Source organism: Quercus robur, chromosome 5, assembly GCF_932294415.1.
Source record: "Quercus robur chromosome 5, dhQueRobu3.1, whole genome shotgun sequence".
NCBI lineage: Eukaryota > Viridiplantae > Streptophyta > Magnoliopsida > Fagales > Fagaceae > Quercus > Quercus robur.
The window spans coordinates 61618741-61636869 of NC_065538.1; the positions used below are offsets into that span (position 1 = coordinate 61618741).

The 18129-nt window shown below is 39.3% G+C and overlaps 2 protein-coding genes across 2 annotated transcripts; one reads left to right on the top strand and one right to left on the bottom strand.

The window, feature by feature from the left end:
- Positions 1-10270: 10270 nt before the first annotated feature.
- LOC126726571 (uncharacterized) lies at positions 10271-13475 on the top strand. Its single transcript, XM_050431846.1, has 3 exons — positions 10271-11039; positions 12411-12708; positions 13194-13475. Exons 1-3 carry the CDS (start codon positions 10383-10385, stop codon positions 13265-13267), a joined length of 1029 nt encoding a protein of 342 aa, XP_050287803.1. The 5' UTR covers positions 10271-10382; the 3' UTR covers positions 13268-13475.
- A 670-nt stretch (positions 13476-14145) lies between these two features.
- LOC126726572 (pentatricopeptide repeat-containing protein At4g19191, mitochondrial-like) lies at positions 14146-17249 on the bottom strand. The gene has a single exon (XM_050431847.1). The coding sequence runs from the start codon at positions 17230-17232 to the stop codon at positions 15061-15063; it is 2172 nt and encodes a 723-aa protein (XP_050287804.1). The 5' UTR covers positions 17233-17249; the 3' UTR covers positions 14146-15060.
- Positions 17250-18129: the final 880 nt, after the last annotated feature.

An 18129-nucleotide genomic window follows, 5' to 3' on the forward strand; every position in this document is an offset into this window, starting at 1 on the left:
GAGGAAAAGAAAGAACAATGGAATATCTATACAGACGGATCTTCAAATAGACGAGCCGGAGGAGCCAGCGTAGTGATCCAAACTCCGCAGGGGGACAAGATCCAATGTATGATCCGACTGGATTTCCCCACAACCAACAACGAGGTAGAGTATGATGCCTTGGTGGCAGGGCTAGACCTTGCAAAGGCCACGGGAGCAGAAAACATAGTCGTACACTGCGATTCACAGGTGGTAACGAGTCAGATCAATGGCGACTACGAGTGCAAGAATGATAGAATGAAGAGGCATTTAGAAGAAGTAAAATACCGAATCAGTGACCTCAAAGTCAAATTCATTCAGATCCCAAGAGAAGAAAATGAATGTGCCGACCATCTAGCAAAAGCTGCGTCAGCCGAGTTTATGCTGGTTCCCGAACAGGTATTATCATTCGTTTAACTCTCCTCACTTATCGATGACGGATTAAATATGCAGGTAGTAAACTCTGAGTGTAATTGGACTACGCCATTGATAGCCTACCTAAAAACTAGGGTGTTACCGGAAGAGAAGGGCGTCGCAAGAAAGTTAAAGGTCCAGGCATCACGGTTTGTGCTGATAAAGGATGTCTTATATAAAAGAGGTTTCTCTCGACCGTACCTGAGGTGTTTGGGCCAAGAGGAAGCAGATTACGTGATGAGAGAAGTACACGAGGGTATCTACGAAAACCACTTAGGCGCGCGATCATTAGTACACAAGTTAATCCGAGCAGGATACTACTAGCCTACAATGATGAAGGACGCGCAAGCTTATGTCTAGTCTTGCGACAAATGCCAGAGGTTCAGCAATTTCATCAGACAGCCGTCCGAAGAACTGACCCCTATGATGCCACCCTGGCCGTTTGCACAATGGGGACTTGATATCATGGGCCCATTCCCGACGGTGATCCGACAGCTAAAATTCCTGGTAGTTAGCATAAACTACTTCACTAAGTGGGTAGAGGCGGAAGCCTTAGCCATCGTCACGGAGAAGAACATCCGAAGTTTTGTCTAAGAGGAATATCATATGCAGGTACGGGATACCCAGAGTACTGGTTTCTGACAACGGTAAGCAATTCGACAACAGCGCGTTCAGAGACTTCTGCTCGGAGCTAGGGATCAAGAATCACTATTCGTCGCTCGCACACCCATAGGCAAATGAGCAAGTCGAAGTCACAAACCGATCCTTGCTCAAGATAATCAAGACCCAACTTGAGGGGGCAAAGGGCATCTGGCCGGACGAACTACTAAACGTCCTATGGGCATACTGGACCACGGCAAGAACACCCACTGGAGAAACACCATTTCCACTTGCATATGGAACTGAAGCTGTAATTCCAGCAGAAGTGGGGCTCACGAGCTACAGGGTGGAGAGCTACGACGAAGATAAGAACAAAGAGGCCATACGCCTCCAGCTCGACCTAGTGGACGAAGTCAGAGCGGTAGCAAAGCAGAGGTTGGCGCGTTATCAGAATCTCATGGCAAAACACTACACACCAAAGTGAGGCATAGGGACTTCCAGGTCGGTGATCTTGTACTACGGAAAGTAATGGGTGCCGCTAGTGATCCTTCGCAAGGAAAGCTCGGCCCCAACTGGGAAGGATCCTACAGGATCGCATCATGGCAAAGGAAGGGGACCTACCACCTCGAGACAATGGACGGACAAAAGCTGCAACACCCTTGGAACACGGAGCATCTACGGAAATACTACCAGTAGAGAGAATATGAAAAACCAGCGATGATCCCCAATTTCCCAGTTTATTTAATTTTAGCTACAATTACTAGTTTTCCTTTAATAATTTTTGCTACAATATTTTGTGCCTTTTTAAACCTAAGGGGGCAGGTACTTTTCCTACAAACGCATTTTCTTTTTAAAGAGGAATTATTCAGACACAACCATGCTTTTCTAATTAAATTCAAGGATGGAAAACCGTGGGTGCAGATGACTACTAGAATCCACAAAGTGGACGGATCACCCATAGGGTGAGAATATCTACAAAGTCCACAAAGTGGATGGATCACCCATAAGGTGAAAATATTTACAAAGTTCACAAAGTGGACGAATCACTGATAAGGTGAAAATAGTTAGTCCACAAAGTGGACGGATCACCCATAAGGTGAGAATATCTACAAAGTCCACAAAGTGGACGAATCACCCATAAGGTGAAAATATTTACAAAATTCACAAAATGGACGGGTCACTGATAAGGTGAAAATAGTTAGTCCACAAAATGGACGGATCATCCATAGGGTGAGAATATCTACGAAGTACACAAAGTGGATGAATCACCCATAAGGTGAAAATATTTACAAAAGTTCACAAGGTGGACAGAACACCCAAAGGGTAAAAATATTTGAAAACCCCCAAAGTGGACGGATCACTCAGTGGGTGGAAATACCTACCAAGACCACAAAGTGGACGGATCACACATGGGTTGGAAATATTTACAAATCCAAAAAATGGACAAATCACCCTAGACGGGCAACAGTCAAAGCCCATAAATAGACGGATGAAATTAAATTACGCTATATAGGCGAATTATCCCTGACGTAAGAAAACTCCTCAAAGTCAATAAAAATGGACGGTTAAAACAAAATCCACCAAATAGACGGGTAGTCTCAGACATAGCGTTTGATATGCAATAAATTCTAATTGAACGGACACAAGCCCATCAACTACACAGATTACCCCATTAGGTGAAAATTTCCAAGTCCACAATAAAGGACGGGATAGGATACCTAAAATATTCAAGTAGGACGGATCGTCCAAAAACAAAAACTACACAAGTCAATAAAAATGGCCAGTTCTATAATGAACAACTTGAAGAGGACGGATATTTATGCATCATTCAAAAAATAATAAAGATTGATATAGCAAGCATAAAATTGTAAAATAATGCTATAACGACGGATAAAACCCTCAGAGGGTACAGTTTAATACACAAAATTAAGGATGGATCGTTCTCACAAAAAAAAAGAAAAAAAAAATCTACATTTTTGGGTCGGCATCTTGAACATTTTTTGCTGGAGCTGATTCTCCATCACCTTGAACTGCCTCCTCAGCAAAGAGGTCGTCTGTATTCTCTGAGGCGACGGGCAAAGTAGACGTCTGGTCTTGGTCGTTGACATTTATCATTGACACGTCCAGTTCAGGGTAGGCTTTCTTAACTTGACGGAGTGCGTTATCAAAGCCTTGAAGGAACGAGCCCCCCAGCTCGCCCAATAAGGCGTCAGAATCATGGTATTCTCAGATAGCTACCTCTTTAGCCTGACGGAGCTTTTCCTTTAAGTCTTGGATTTCCTTTTCTTTGACCTCTAAGGCCTTCCCAGCCTCATCCGTCTTTTGCTCAAGCTCTTTCCTTACCTGCTCTGAAAGGTCAAACTTTTTCTCCATAGTGGACTTCCACTTGCTAAGTTGACTTAGCTCACTCTCCGTCTGCTCCGCCTTTGCTCGAACACATTCCAGGGCCGCCTCACAATTAAGGCACCGGTCCATTAGACCTTCATCTTGACCAAGGACTGAAACAAACAAGTTAAGAGTGTTAGACAAAGACAAAGTAGAATGGACGGGCGTAAACTGACGGACAAACATTACCTGTGCAACAACAAAGAGACCCGTCTCCCCATCGCCTCCGTCGAGTGATTACCCAAATCCTCGTAATCCTCAGACGAGATTATAGAAGAAAGCTTCTCCAGGGTGAATTTGGAGTCGTCACGAAGGAGAGGAAGAGGCTTCTCTTGGCTTATGGACGGGGCCTTCATCAAACCTTTGCCCGACCCGTGCTTTACTGGGGTGACGGTCTTCGTACCCTCAGCCATTAACTCGACGACGGGTTCCAGAGAGACTTTCTGCTGCTTAAGTGGACGGTCAAATTTGGATGGAGGCTTTCTTTTTATTGACGGAGCCGTCCCCTTAGGAACCACCTCGCCAGACTCTTTTCTTTTGGCAGCCTGTGCCTTTATCAGAGCCCTCCTCTTAGCATCATCCATCTCTGCAAAGAAGGATGGATAAAGTCATTAACTAAGTTGAAGCTGTTTATAGAAAATAAAGGTTGACGGACTTATGTCTATGAATTCTCTCGTTATATCTGACGGTTTCAAGAGTGGGTTCAGGACCATCACAATACCAATGAATGGTGTCTGGATTTACCAACTTCGCCCAAGTCCTTTTCTTCCGGCTTGGTCTTTTGAAAAATCTTCTCGAGAAAACCAAACTCCTCAACACTAACTTGTGGGCGTCGTCTACTTGCAAAGGAAATGGACAGTTAGGAAAAAGAATCATAACTGACAAATATAAAAAGAATTTGCAAATTAGGACGAATGCATACGAGATGGATGTAATACTCCCCAAGTTGTGTCGACGGGCATATACTCCGTCTCTCCTGGACGGCTTATCCACTCGTCACCCTCTAGGAAGAAGTAACGACTCTTCTAGTCTATATTTGAGTCGGGTGTTTCAAAAATAACCTTCAACAATGGGCTCCTACTGGCAAAACTATACATTCCCCTTGACCTGTCAATTTTGTCTGGACGGTAGCAATGAAGGAATTCATGCACCGTCAGCCTCCTAGCGTCGTCTGTCATAGCACCATAGAGAATCTCCATTGCTATGAAGACCCTCCAAGCATTTGGGGATATCTGGGTGACGGACAGACCCAAATATTTTAAAAGTTCTCTATGTAGGGTACTTAGCGAAAACCTAAGTCCCGCCTTCAGCATCTGCTCGTACACTCTGACACCTTCTACCCCTTCGTAATAACATTTCTCTGATACATAGGGTAGACGGACTGGAATGTAGTCCGGAATTTGGAAGTTAGCCCTAAAAGTGCTGAAATGTTTCTCCCTGATGATGGATGTGAATTTATGCACTGTCCACTCTGGTAGCATGATGAACTCCTTAAGTCCATCAGCACCAATGACGGATCCCAATGGTTGATCCTCGCCGTCATCAGACGTATCTTCTACTTCAACCATCTCCATATCCTCATTTGTTGAGGACGAGGAAGAAGCGGACAGACTCCTATCTTCGCCAGGACTCTCTAGATCTTTATGATCGGACGAGTATACTTCCTCGCATTCCACCCCGTCACGAACTATTGACTGATTACTCGACGCACTAGACATTGCCTACAATCGATGACAAAACCTAAGACTGACGGATCTAGTAGTGACTGATTGGTGTGTAGGTCTAGCAAAATGTAAGCACAAAATGCAGGACTTGGAAAAAATAATAATAACAATACTCACCGCTCTTTGAGTAACGAAAAGTCGATGGTTGTATAGTTGACGGGTACAGATGTTCGACGGAGTGCTCTGACAAGGTTCGCGATGGCGCTCTAACAATATGTTTTGGTTGAAAACTGTAGAAATGAGGGAGGAGAAGTGTGTTATATATATGAGAGATGCACGGAAGACGAAGCGACGCTTCGATCCGTTACAAAATCCAATCAAAAAGTGACACGTGGAATGCCTCATAAATGCTTGACAACCTGTCAATAAATGTTCGCAGTTCATGTCCTCTTGAAGAACCGTTAACTTCTAGAAACTTCAACCGTCAACTTCAAGAGTCTTTAACCGTCAACCTAAATAATCTTGAACCGTCAACCTCAATTAAAATTGAACCGTCACCCTACTAGTCCGACCACCTAAATCATGACGGACCATAAAGTGAAGGGGGCAACTGAAGGGGTAAAAAATAGCATGACGAACATTCGCTACATTGGGCCTGACGGATCCTAGCCCATGGGCCGGCAATAGGTGAGAGACCAAGGCCTAGCATGACTTAAAATATTTGTTACACACGTTTGAAATCTGGTAGAATCCCAAAGGAAATCAGAATCCTAGTAGAAGGATAATTCTGGAAGATACGCGCTCAATGAAAAACCCACTCTACAAGGAAATGTTTTGCCCATCACGTTTGGGATTACTCAAGTAGAATCCTATAAGGAAAAGACTTCTACATCAAGGAAGAAAGACCAACCTTCTATTACTATAAAAACCCCAATACCCTCACAAATCAAGGTACGCATAATTTCCCCTTCTCTAGCACTCTAGAGTTAAGAATAGTTCTAACTTGACCTTCGGAGAGTATTTGGCCGGCACCACACCGGTGTCCTCTGCTAGATCACTTCTTTCTTCTTGCAGGTTGTTAGTTCAAGTGTGCGAGGATCGTGTAACTCACTGGTGATTTTACGGCATCATCATATATATATATGAAAAATATCTTGCATGAAGTTATTTTGTTATGTAACTCATTTTGAAATTCGAGTTTAGCTAAACTTGATTTCCTCACAGGCTAGCCTCCCATTTGACTTCAAATACTCTTACTCAAGGCTTACTTGTCGGTAACAGAGCCAATGGGATTCAAAGAACCCTTGAGATTCTCTTCTTTTGCACCTGGCCAGCTCAACTAGAAATGGATTGGGACTTGTGCTCCCATCCAACTACTAGAAGTTGACTAGGAAAGAGTGGCGAGGAGAGGAACTAGGTGCTTCAAGACCCACTTACGGAGGAGGAAGTAGTGGAGCAAGTGGAGAAGTACCGACATAGTGATTGTACTCGCCAAATCAACCTAGGTAATTTTTTCTCCCCTAAACTATGTATATTATTTATTTGGCCATTAAAGGGACTCAAGTCTTTAAGACTCAAGTTCCACTTGAATTTTTACTCCACCTTAGCTTTGTAATCACTTTGAACTTGAGTCTTAGAGACTCAAGATGCTACTTAACTAATATATTTAATTATAATGCTACATAATGAAAATGTTAGCAAAATCAGGCCAAATAGCACCCAAAAGAAAAAACCTTTTTTGTTTAATGTACTAAATTTAGATGTGATACGAACACTATATTTGCCCAAAATTAGCCATATCATGGCCCTAAAATACTCCAATGCACAGGACATAAGCCATTTTGTAATAGGGATCAATTGCAACACATATAATAGTAGAGACTCCTCATAACCAACTCATATCAATTACAACCCATGCCATTGTTTGAATTCACTAACCGACAGTCACAACTTATTTCAAAAATCCTAACTTGTCGATTCCAACTTATTCCCCCCCCCCCCCCTCTCTTTTTTTTTTTTTTTAATAATTTTCTATAGTCATGAAATAAGTAAATTATCTTCTTCCTTGCTTTAATTGTGTGTCTATGACACTATTGGTGAGTTTTAAGGTTAATTTGGATGTTTTTGAAAATGGTTTTTGTGAATTATATGTTTCAGCCTTTGTTTGGGGTTAAGTTTTTGTAGGGGCCTTTTTTTTTTTTGTATGGTATATTGGGCTGCCTCCTACGGTAATGGGCTGGGCTGCCTTCTATGGTGATGGGCCCTAGTATTTCTGAGTAAGGGAGCTGGGGCCGGTCCAATTGTAACTCAACTTAGGCCGGTTTGTGCACAAACTTATGCTTTGTCTGCCAGGAGCAAATTTACGGCAAGCAGAACTGTTGCAGACGAGTTACGGCAGACAGATATAATAATAACTAAAACAGAGTACTTTGACTTATTTAAATAAATGTCTATGTATTCCCTGCTAATAAAGCATGATTATAGTCATAATGATATTAATCACAGAAAAATGAAGAAAATAATATTGGCTATTCAAACGGGCATAAATTAAGTTTTAAGCTTAGTCTGCCGTAGCAAAGCCAAAGAGGAGAGAACGCCTCTTCTCAATGCAAATAATCCCCCAGGAAAAAGATCCTACCGTGGGGATTAATGGCTTTGAGGGAGTCGGACCTGAATGGTTATTGCCCAGAAAAGAAAGGGTTCTTGTTTTCGTTTTGGAAGAAAGTAAGATTTGAAGGGGGAGAGAGGGAAACCCATCTATTGGTGCATGCCCATTGAACTAACTCTCCTTTTTCTTAGTTTTCCTTTCTTTTCTTCTCTGTTTTCTTTCTTATCTTTTTTTTTTCTTTTCTTCTTGCTCTGTTTTTTTTTTTTTTTTTCTTTTCACTCCCCAAAATATACTCTGTTTTTCCATCCCCTTTACAGGGCACGGCGAGAGCCTTTTTATAGCGCCTGCCGTAGCTAGTGTTTTACCGTTTTGCCCCTTAACCGCCTTTGTCTAGTCTGAGTGTACTTGCCGACCACCAGGACTGTGCGACATCCACCCTTGCCAGACAGAGGCGGGTTTGTTTTGTTCCTCTGTATACCGTAACATTTCTTCCTGCCACGGTATTAATGCTTTCTCTCTCTACTCTCAGAGCATGCATCCAACGGTTCCCCCTCAAACTTGCCTCTTTTGGATGGTCTATCATCCCAGCAGGACGTACCTCCCAAAAGAGGCTTGGGCAGGAGCCGCAAATAGATCTTTTCCGCTCTCCCCACCACCAAACCATACCCCCTTTACCTCTTACCTCTGACCCATGGCCCCACTATGTCCTATATTGGCTGGGTACAGGCTGGTGGTGCCTGGGCCTTGCGCGTGCTTCCCTTTCAAATTTGTCCAAGAGTCTGCCTGTTGCTCATGTGTCTGCTGCGACCTGGAGACTCTCCGTCTGTGTTTCCTGGCCTTTCATGTGGGCTTTCCTTTGGTTTTTCGCTCCATTCAGGAGTTGGGCTTCGTATGATGGTGGACTTTACATTTCTTTGGCCCACTTTTGATTTTCTTTATTGCCTGCCACGTTGAATTATTATTCCTACCGTAATAACTTAATCCTGCTGGACCTCTTTTTTGGGCTAGCCGTTTATCCCTTTTCTCAGTGGCCTGTCATGGGTACTGTTTTGCTTTTACTCATGGCCTTCTATGTCCCTTTGGGCTTTCCTTTGGGCATCCATGGCCCGATTGCTTTCTTTGGGCTTCCTTGGCCCGTTTACTAATTCCACACTCCCATGGGCTTTTTACTAACTTCATTGGGCTTCCTCGGCCCAATAACCTTATCCTTATCTTTGGGGTTTATGGGCCTGCCATAAACCCCTTACTCTCTTAGTTTGCATTGCCTTGGGTCTGCGGCGGCCCTTTCTCACTTTTCTGCCTCATACTCAGCCCATGGGATGCTATTTCTTTCTTTCCTGGCTTCTTTGAGTCCGCTTACCTCTTCAAGACCCATTTATTTATTTGTTGGGCTTGTGATCCATTATTCTTGCCGCTTGGGCCTAATGGGTTTTTTGCTATTTACCTTGTCAATTCTTTGTAGCCCTCATTATTGGGTTTTTCTGTCTGCCTAGGCTTTCGCAAATGGCCCTCAACAGTTTTTAGTACCCAAAAGTTATTTTTTTTTCTTGATATTGATTGTTATATTTTATATTTTATTTTTTTTCCAAAAAGTTTATTATTTTTTAGGATAAAAAAATATTACATATTTTTAGGCATTTTTTAAATTCAAAAAGTGAGAAATATTATAATTTATGTTATTTTTAAAAATCATAATACATGAAACAACTAAATTGAAAACATATTAAAGTTAAGATATTGAAATGAAAGAATGAAACTTTAAGGATGAAATAAAAAACATGTCCAAAAAAAAATAAATAAATAAAAAACAGTGTGTAATTTGTAATTTAAACTTTACAAAACATATTTACACTTTTTCAATCCAAATTAGGGTTCCCAAATTATGTCATCCCTAAGTATATGGAGTAGAAATATATATATATATATATATATATATATATATATTCAAAAAAAGAAAAAAGAAATATATATATATATATATATTTTCCGTGAATTTTTCCTGCTAATAATGAGATAGAAAACAAATATTACAATCCAAACCCTATAGTTTAGGGTTTGTAACAAATTAAACTCATAATTTAAAAATTAATTTTTTTTTAACAATCATAAAAATTAATAAATTAAACTCTAAAATTTTGAAAAAGGAACAAAATAAACTTTACAAATTCAAGAACAACAAATTAAATAATGCGAGGTTTCTAAATATAACTAATTAAACTCAAGTCTATTTAATAAGTTGAACAACACCATATTTAAGATTTAATATGAACTGAGTTCTTGAATGATTTTTTTGTTGTTGAAATTTTAGAATTCAATTTATTACCTTTTAAATTATATGATTTAATTTGTTAGTTATTGAGTCTTTTTTTTAATTAAAAAAAAAGGTATTGATATCGTCTAATTTGTTACACATTTCAAGTATTAGAAAGAATAATCAGATACTAAAAAAAGGCCTATAAATATTCTCGTATGTAAAATAAAAAATAAAAAATATTTTATATATTTTTTTAAAGAAAAACAATTAAAGAGGGGTTTTATTTATTTATTTATTTTTAATTCGATTTGTTATTATGATGCCAAAACCCAAAAGGGCCAGAACCCCAAAACTAAAACCTTTCCTCCTCTTCTCGCAAGGGTTTTCAACTTTCCATTGAGCAGAACCGAGAGAGAGGCAGCCAGAAAGCAAAGCCAACATGAGTCTGATAGCAGGTTCGTACGAAAAATACATATGGGGTTTCAAGCTCAAGCCTCACCCAACCCCAAACGGCCTCACCTTAACCCCACTCTTCTCCTACCCATCTCACCAGTCTCCAATCACCACCGTCGCTTCATGCGGCGCCGCCGCCGCATCAGGCGGAGCCGACGACACAATCCACCTCTACGACCTCCCCTCAGCCTCCTACTTGGGTTCTCTCCATGACCACTCCGCTTCTGTCACTTCTCTCTCCTTCTACTCTCCACCCCACCTCTCTTCTTTCCCTCGCAACCTCATCTCCGCCTCCGCCGACGGCACCGTTTGTATTTTCGACGCCGACCCATTTGTCCTCCTCAAGTCTCTTCGCCCCCACAAGAAGCAAATCAATGATCTCTCTGTACACCCTTCTGGGAAGCTCGCTTTGACGGTTGCTAGGGACAGTTTTTTGGCTATGGTTAACTTGGTTCGTGGGAAGAGGAGCTTCTGTGGTCGGTTGGATAAGGAGGCTAGTTTGGTTAAGTTTGATGCTAGTGGGGACAAGTTTTTTATGGTTGTGGAGGATAAGGTTGGAGTGCACGAGGCTGAGGATGCTAGGTTGGTTTTTGAGTTGGAGAATCCCAAGCAGAAAAGGGTTCTTTGTGCCTCGCCCGGCGAGGTTAGTTTGTTTTCGGAATTGGTGCTTTGTTGTTACATTTACTTGTGTGTTGTTGTTTTATATGAATTATAAAGATGAAATTTTGAGCATCATTTGGGATTGAAACCACATTTATGCCACGCTTCCTTGAACTTATCACAAGTTGCCTTTAGATCATTTTCACATTTTATGCTGTAAGATAGGTTAAGGGTCTTTGTTTGTTGCAATGGTAAGACCAAAACTAGGTAATGGCCTTTATGCTGCAACATAATTAAGGTTGGTCATAAATTGGTTCTCACTGATACTATGGGGATCCCTGTTCGATTATTTATCAAAATGCTCGATCAATCAAACTGACTTGCTCCTGAAATGTATTGAATTTAAAAATTTTCTTTGTAAGAGTGGACTAGTGGTTGTTGGTGAATCAATCAGCTTCACCTCCATGAAGTGCAAATTGTATAGGTTCAGGTCTGCCAGACCATCATCTTGATATTGCTTGGGTATGTTATGGCCTCGACGTGTTGAATGGGTTAACTACAACAAATTAACTCTTCTATTGATCATGGAATTCCTTTTCTCATTGAAATCCTTGATTAGATTCATCTTGTCAAAGTCATCTACTGAACAGACACATATACTATGTAACTCTTGTTCGGTTCATGAGTGGGAGCACGTATGCATATAGCACATAATTAAGCCAACAAAATAGATTTGATTAGTAATATTTTGTTATACCCTTATTAACAGCCTGCCATTTTTAATAATATTAATATGGTTCTTAGTCCATACGTAATGGAATGTCCAGTAACTCTGTGTGTGTAATAGAAGTTGCCAGATTTAGTTTTGCTTATACTTACTAAGAATGTTAAAGAAAATGCTAGACCTGATAAAGTAAAACATCAATAATTGATCATGCGAACCCTCTGAAACCTATGCCTTTTTGTACAATTTTCACAATTTTATTCATACGAGTGGCTTCGAAGGAAAAGAGATATACTCACCTTGATCATCTTGATTTAGCATTAGAACATGTGAGAGGTTGGAAGTTCTTAGCATAAAAGTCAAATTTTGAATTGATACAGATTTGTGAGGCTGCGAAGTATCACCAATTTTAGGCTTACATGTGATGTAAACTTTAATTTCTTGACAGTTTGGGAGGCAGAGTAATTTTGGGACTAACAAGATCTTTTATTTTTATGAGATTTGATATTTAACTCTTTCAATTACTAGGAAGGGAAAAAATTTCCCCCTGGGAACTGGAAGTAACTGAATGGATAATTTCAGATGCTATTTTCTAGTGATGGGCTAAGCTCCACTGAACTCCATTGTTAGATTTCGGTTTTCAATTTCTTCTCTTGCATTTAATTGATAGATTATTTTAAAAATTGACAGAATGGACTTCTATACACTGGTGGTGAGGACCGGAGCATTACAGCATGGGATACAAACAGTGGGAAGGTTGCATATTGCATTGAGGATGCACATTCTGTCCGTTTGAAAGGTATTGTAGTACTCACAAGAAGTGATGGATCTGTTTCTGGTGATGATCCATATTTAGTGGCATCTGCATCGTCGGATGGGGTTATACGTGTATGGGATGTTCGCGTGGCCATTAAGGAAAAGCCAAATCCGTTGGCTGAGGCTAATACAAAGTCAAGGCTAACCTGTCTTGCTGGATCATCTCTCAAATGTGAGTCTAATAAATTCCCTCTTGTTATTGACCCTATGACACATTGCTGTGCATTTAACAAGATCAATGCCAACTTTTGTTATTTATAATTGCTTAAATTTGTGCTAGTGAAATTATTTGTGTTATATTTTCTTTTTTGTATTTTTTTCCACAACAAACTATGAGTAGTTCTCATCTTGGATTTTTCCTTTTTTGGTTCTCCTTTCATTATTTTCCGTCATTTTTCATTGATTTGGGCTTTGTAATTTCATGGCCCTTTGGGAAATGGTTGAATCATCATAAAACTTGATAAGTTATGCTTTCTATTACTTGGAAATGGTAATATTTAACAGTTTTTTTTTTTAACACTCTTTTAGAATAATATGAAGTCCTTCATCAGTATAATTTTGGTGACCTTTGGTTTCCAGGCTTGATACTTCCTCAATCTTGCTTCATGTTCTTGTAAATTCTGAGTCTTATTAATACGTTCTTTGCTTCTCTTTCAGCTTTCAAACGACCAGAATCTGGAAGCAGCAGTATTCCAAAAGGAGAGCAGGATGAAGAGATGGAAGGTTCATAATAACCATCAAGAAAACGATGCTTCTAGAAGAAGAAAAGAAACAATTTTTGTATGGCTGGTAGAGGAATTTATTTAAACTTGTTGAAGGGCTTATGGATGTTCTGTTAACTGTTGGGTTCAATCAGTCCAACCCATAAATTTTGACATTAATGATGCTTGTGTAGTTTGTTTATATTAATTTGAATATATATAATTTGAGTTTCCAACATGCTTATGGATCTGTACGCTAGCATCTTGTGAAATTGTTGTTTTGGGTTTGCTCTTGAAAATGTTCTTGGGACTGAGACATTGCAAATGGCTTTAATGGTGCTTGTGAATTACTATGAACTTCTTAGATTCAATGAAGCAAGGGTCTGGCTTTTCTAAAGCTGTGGCAGAAATTTATGGTTCATTAGACAAGGCCATCATAGAATCTTGTTACATGGTTTTTGTGTGTTCAATACCAATCTGAATCTCATCATCATCTTCTTGGGAAAAGTCGATCATGTTCATGGAACTGCATTTATGCCAGTGCATAAAAGGACAATAATTGTTTTTTTGTTCTTCACTCTGCTTCGTCGCAATTGCAAAAATAGACATCCACATTTGAAAAACAATGCAAGCACAAGAAGCATATGCTTTCACCAAATGTTCCTCTTTGGTCCATTCAACAAGAGTTATATTCTCTAAGACGCAAGAAAACAGAACAGTAATAACTTATGGCTCAACTTAGAAACCTTATTCTCATTATTGAAGGGTAGCCCTGATTATGGAACACACCAGACAATCAGACATTGAGGAAATTGCAATTTGACCTCTTTTTAACTACGCTCCTTACACAGTATAAAGTATAATTAAATTTAAGATGTAAAACAACAATAACACAAGTCTCATTAAATAATAATGAACAGATTTGATTTCTGTTATATACATCTTGGGCTGGATCAGATTTGTGGTTCAAATACATGAAATGCTGAAATGAAAGCCACTCCTTCAATGTGATGTTGAATGGAGAAGGGCAGGGGCATTTCTTCATGGGTAAACAAGTGACTGGAAACAATTAACTATTCCATTTTTGGGAATGTAAAATAGAAAATTCAGTGGCAATTTTAATTGTATTGAGCCACTGCCTCTACTGGGAGTTGCCTTGAAAAAACTAGGTCTACTGCTCATTATACAATTTAAGAGAGGATGGATCCAGTAAGGGAGATAGAATGCTTTGCTGTGCATGAAAGAAAGATCAGGAAAAAGAAAAATTAAGGAGGAGGTCCCTCGTCTAATTCTACATCAGTTTGTTTGACAAAGTACACTTTGAGCCTCTGCAAACAGCCATGCCTTTTCGGCTAGTGTGAGAATGCTCTAGGCACAATTGCTCTACCTCAATTTTCTTCTTCCTGCATTGATTCAATATTGTCTTTGACCACGCAAGGGGTAGCCCTCAACATGATACATAGTATTGCAAGGCAGACATGTATAATGGGCAGCAAGAGATGGTCAAATGGACAATAGAACCGGAACAACAAAAGATAGCTGATAGCCATCGTCCTAATTGTTTGGATTGGCTTTAAGGAGCAAAGTAACATCCAAGGAGAACAATGAAGAGAAGGCCCTGACAATGAATTTGCTAATCTTAGGCGGTTGAGGATCAAAAAGCTCCATGAAATGGTAGCTAAAAATTAACCTCTGTCCTTCAATCCTTCCTATGATATTAGCTCTTTGATATCAACCCATATGCAGTCATGATTCATCTCAATAAAAGGCTATTAATGGCTGTCATATGCACCCTGCATTTCACCAAAGAAGAAAATGGAAGTTTAAGAAAGCTTTTCTGCCTTCTTGTATTTAGCCTCCTTGATTTCCAACTCTATGTTTCTTAAAATGGTATATATATCATCCGACCTAGGATGAGATTCATCAGCAACACGAAACTCATGTACATGTCCATTTACTTCTAGCCAGCTAGAGCCAGGGGTTTTCTTCAATCCTTTATCTCTAAGAAAGCTCCTCATTTTAGCGACCCCATCCCACTTTCCAGCTGCAGCATAAATATTGGAGAGCAATATGTAATTTCCAGCATTTTTTGGTTCCATGGTTATAAGCTTCTCAGCGGCAAACTCTGCAAGCCCAGTTTCTGAGTGCATCTTACAAGCACTTAACAATGGGCCCCATACCCGAGCATCTGGTTTGAAGGGCATAGTTTTTACAAGTTCTCTGGCTTCATTTATATGCCCAGCACGCCCTAATAAATCCACCATGCAAGCATAGTGTTCTTGGATTGGTTGCAAACCATAAGTTTCCATCATCTCCTTGAAACACTCCTTACCTTCTTCTACAAGGCCTGAATTTACACAAGCTGTCAATAGCCCAAGAAAGGTTACTTGATCTGGTATCAAATTTGATTGCTCCATTTGGTTGTACAGATCAAAACATTTAGACCAGTCTCCATGCTTAGCATATGCACTGATTATAGAGTTCCACATGATTAGATCTTTGCCATTGATTTTCTCCTCATCAAAAATCTTTCGGGCCATTTCTATGCATCCACATTTTGCATAGCTGATAAGAAGTGCTGTATTAACAGATGAAAGTGTGTTAAGGCCAAATTTCACTGAGTACCCATGAAGGTATTTTACATTTTCTAATGCCCCAATGCTGACACAAGCAGGCAAAACATTAATAAGAGTAATAAAATCGACTCTGACTCCTTCTGCTATCATCTGGGCAAAGAGAGACAAAGCGTCAACAGACTGATCATGGGTCACATATCCTTTAATCATTGTGCTCCATGAAACCACAGTCTTATTCTCCAATAAGTCAAAAATCTTCCTAGCCGAATTTAAATGACAACACTCACAATACATGTCAATGAGAGAATTATGAACTGATACTTGATAGTCCGAACCATTTCTTATCACATGAGCATGCAATTGTTTGCCCCACTCAATAGACTTTAATTGTGCAATTGAGGAAATTGCAGGTAATGCTGTGAACAGATCAGCTCTCACTCCTGAATTTACCATAAGACTTAATAATTCAAGGGACTTATGGGCATGCCTATTTCGAGAATAGGCTGATATCATTATATTCCAAACAACACAGTCCTTCTCAGGCATTTTTTCAAATAGCAATTTTGCATCTTTCAAACAACCCAGCTTAGCATACATAGACAATAATGCAGTACTCACTAACAAATCCTTACACAAGCTGCTCACTACTAACAAACAATGAATAGCCTTTCCTGCCTTCAATGAGTTCAAATCAACGCTTGACCTTAACAAGTTAATCATGGTAACTGAATCCGGCTCAACTCTCTCCACTTTCATTCTCTCAAAAAGCCTAAAACTTTCCTCAGAATTTCCATTTTGAGAAGCCTCAAGAATCAGAGAGTTCCAATAATCCAAACCCCATTCTGACATTCTTACAACCAGTTCTTGCTCATTCTCAAAAACACCACAGTTCCTATACATCTCAACCAAAGCAGTATCCACCACATCAAATGAATCAAAACCAAGTTTCAAAACATGCCCATGAACCTTTTTCCCATATTCAACATCTGGGAAGCAAGAACATGACCTCAGAACAAAAGGGTAAGTATCTTCATCTGGGTACATGGACTTCACGACCATTTCATGGTACACCAAAAGGGTTCTCTCAAAATCACCAAACTTTGACAAATTTCTCAAAATGGTGTTGTAAAGAGCAGAACTTGGATTGGTAATGGAAATGAAGACTTGTTGGGAGAGATGGAGGAGGCCAAGGTTGGCATAGCAGTCAATGAGTTTGGAAGAGAGCGTTGGGTTTTGGTGTAGGCCAAGAAGGGTGAACCTGGCATGGATTTGTTGAAGGTGTTGGGGTTTGGTGCAGAGGTTAAAGAGGGAAGAGAAGGTGCTGAAAGGTTTTGTTTGGGTGGTGGGAAAATGTGGGAAAGTGTCATGGAGGAGATGGAGATGGAGATTTCTTAAGCGCTGCATGTGAGGCCTAGTCATTTTTGCTGACCATGCCGCTACTTCTAGTACTTCCAAGGTCGGCGCTCTCTCCACAAGGGTCTCAAAATTGGATCCGGGTCTGATGAACCGACTTGACCTCGAAAAAAACCATTTGATTTGATTCCGAATTTTTTGACTCCAAGTAGAAATGAATTAATCGTCGTGTTTTTAACTTAAAATTTTGGGGTGTTTAGGAATTTTTTTTTTTTTTTTAGAAGTTAGAAATGTTTGGATTTTTAATTTTATATCTTGAAATTTTAGAATTTGAATTTCCCCTCTTTAAAGTTTAGAAGTATTTGGATTTTATACTTTAAATTCTAAAACTTTAGTATGTAAAATCCAAATATCCCAAATTTTAAGAAATAAAATCCAGACTATTTTAGGAAGTAAAATTTAAACACCTCCAAATTTCAAGAATAGTAAAATTTAAATTCTAATACTTCATATTCATAGTATAAAATTCAAATATTCTTAAACTTTATAAATATAATTTGTAATTTACTAAAAAAAAAAAAAAAAAAAACGAGCAATGTCAATTGTCAAACACCTTCCAAAAATTTATAAAAACTGTCAGCTTTCACATGCACTATTCTCCTATACAGAAAACAAATAAAAAATTTCAGTTAAAATTTTCTCTAGAAATTATCGGCATGCCATTAAACAGTGCCAAGCATGTCACAATCAAGTTTTTCTTGCATTAATAATATCAACTATTTTCCGGCAGATAAATCAATATAGAAATCAATTAGCCTTTGCTCTATGATCGGAAAACTGAAAATAGAAATATTAAATTAAAAAAAAAAACCCGCCTCCTATAATGCTAATTTTACCCCCCATTTTTTTTTTTTTTTTTTGTAAATTATGATTAGCTTTGTCGTTATCGTATAAACTCACTAT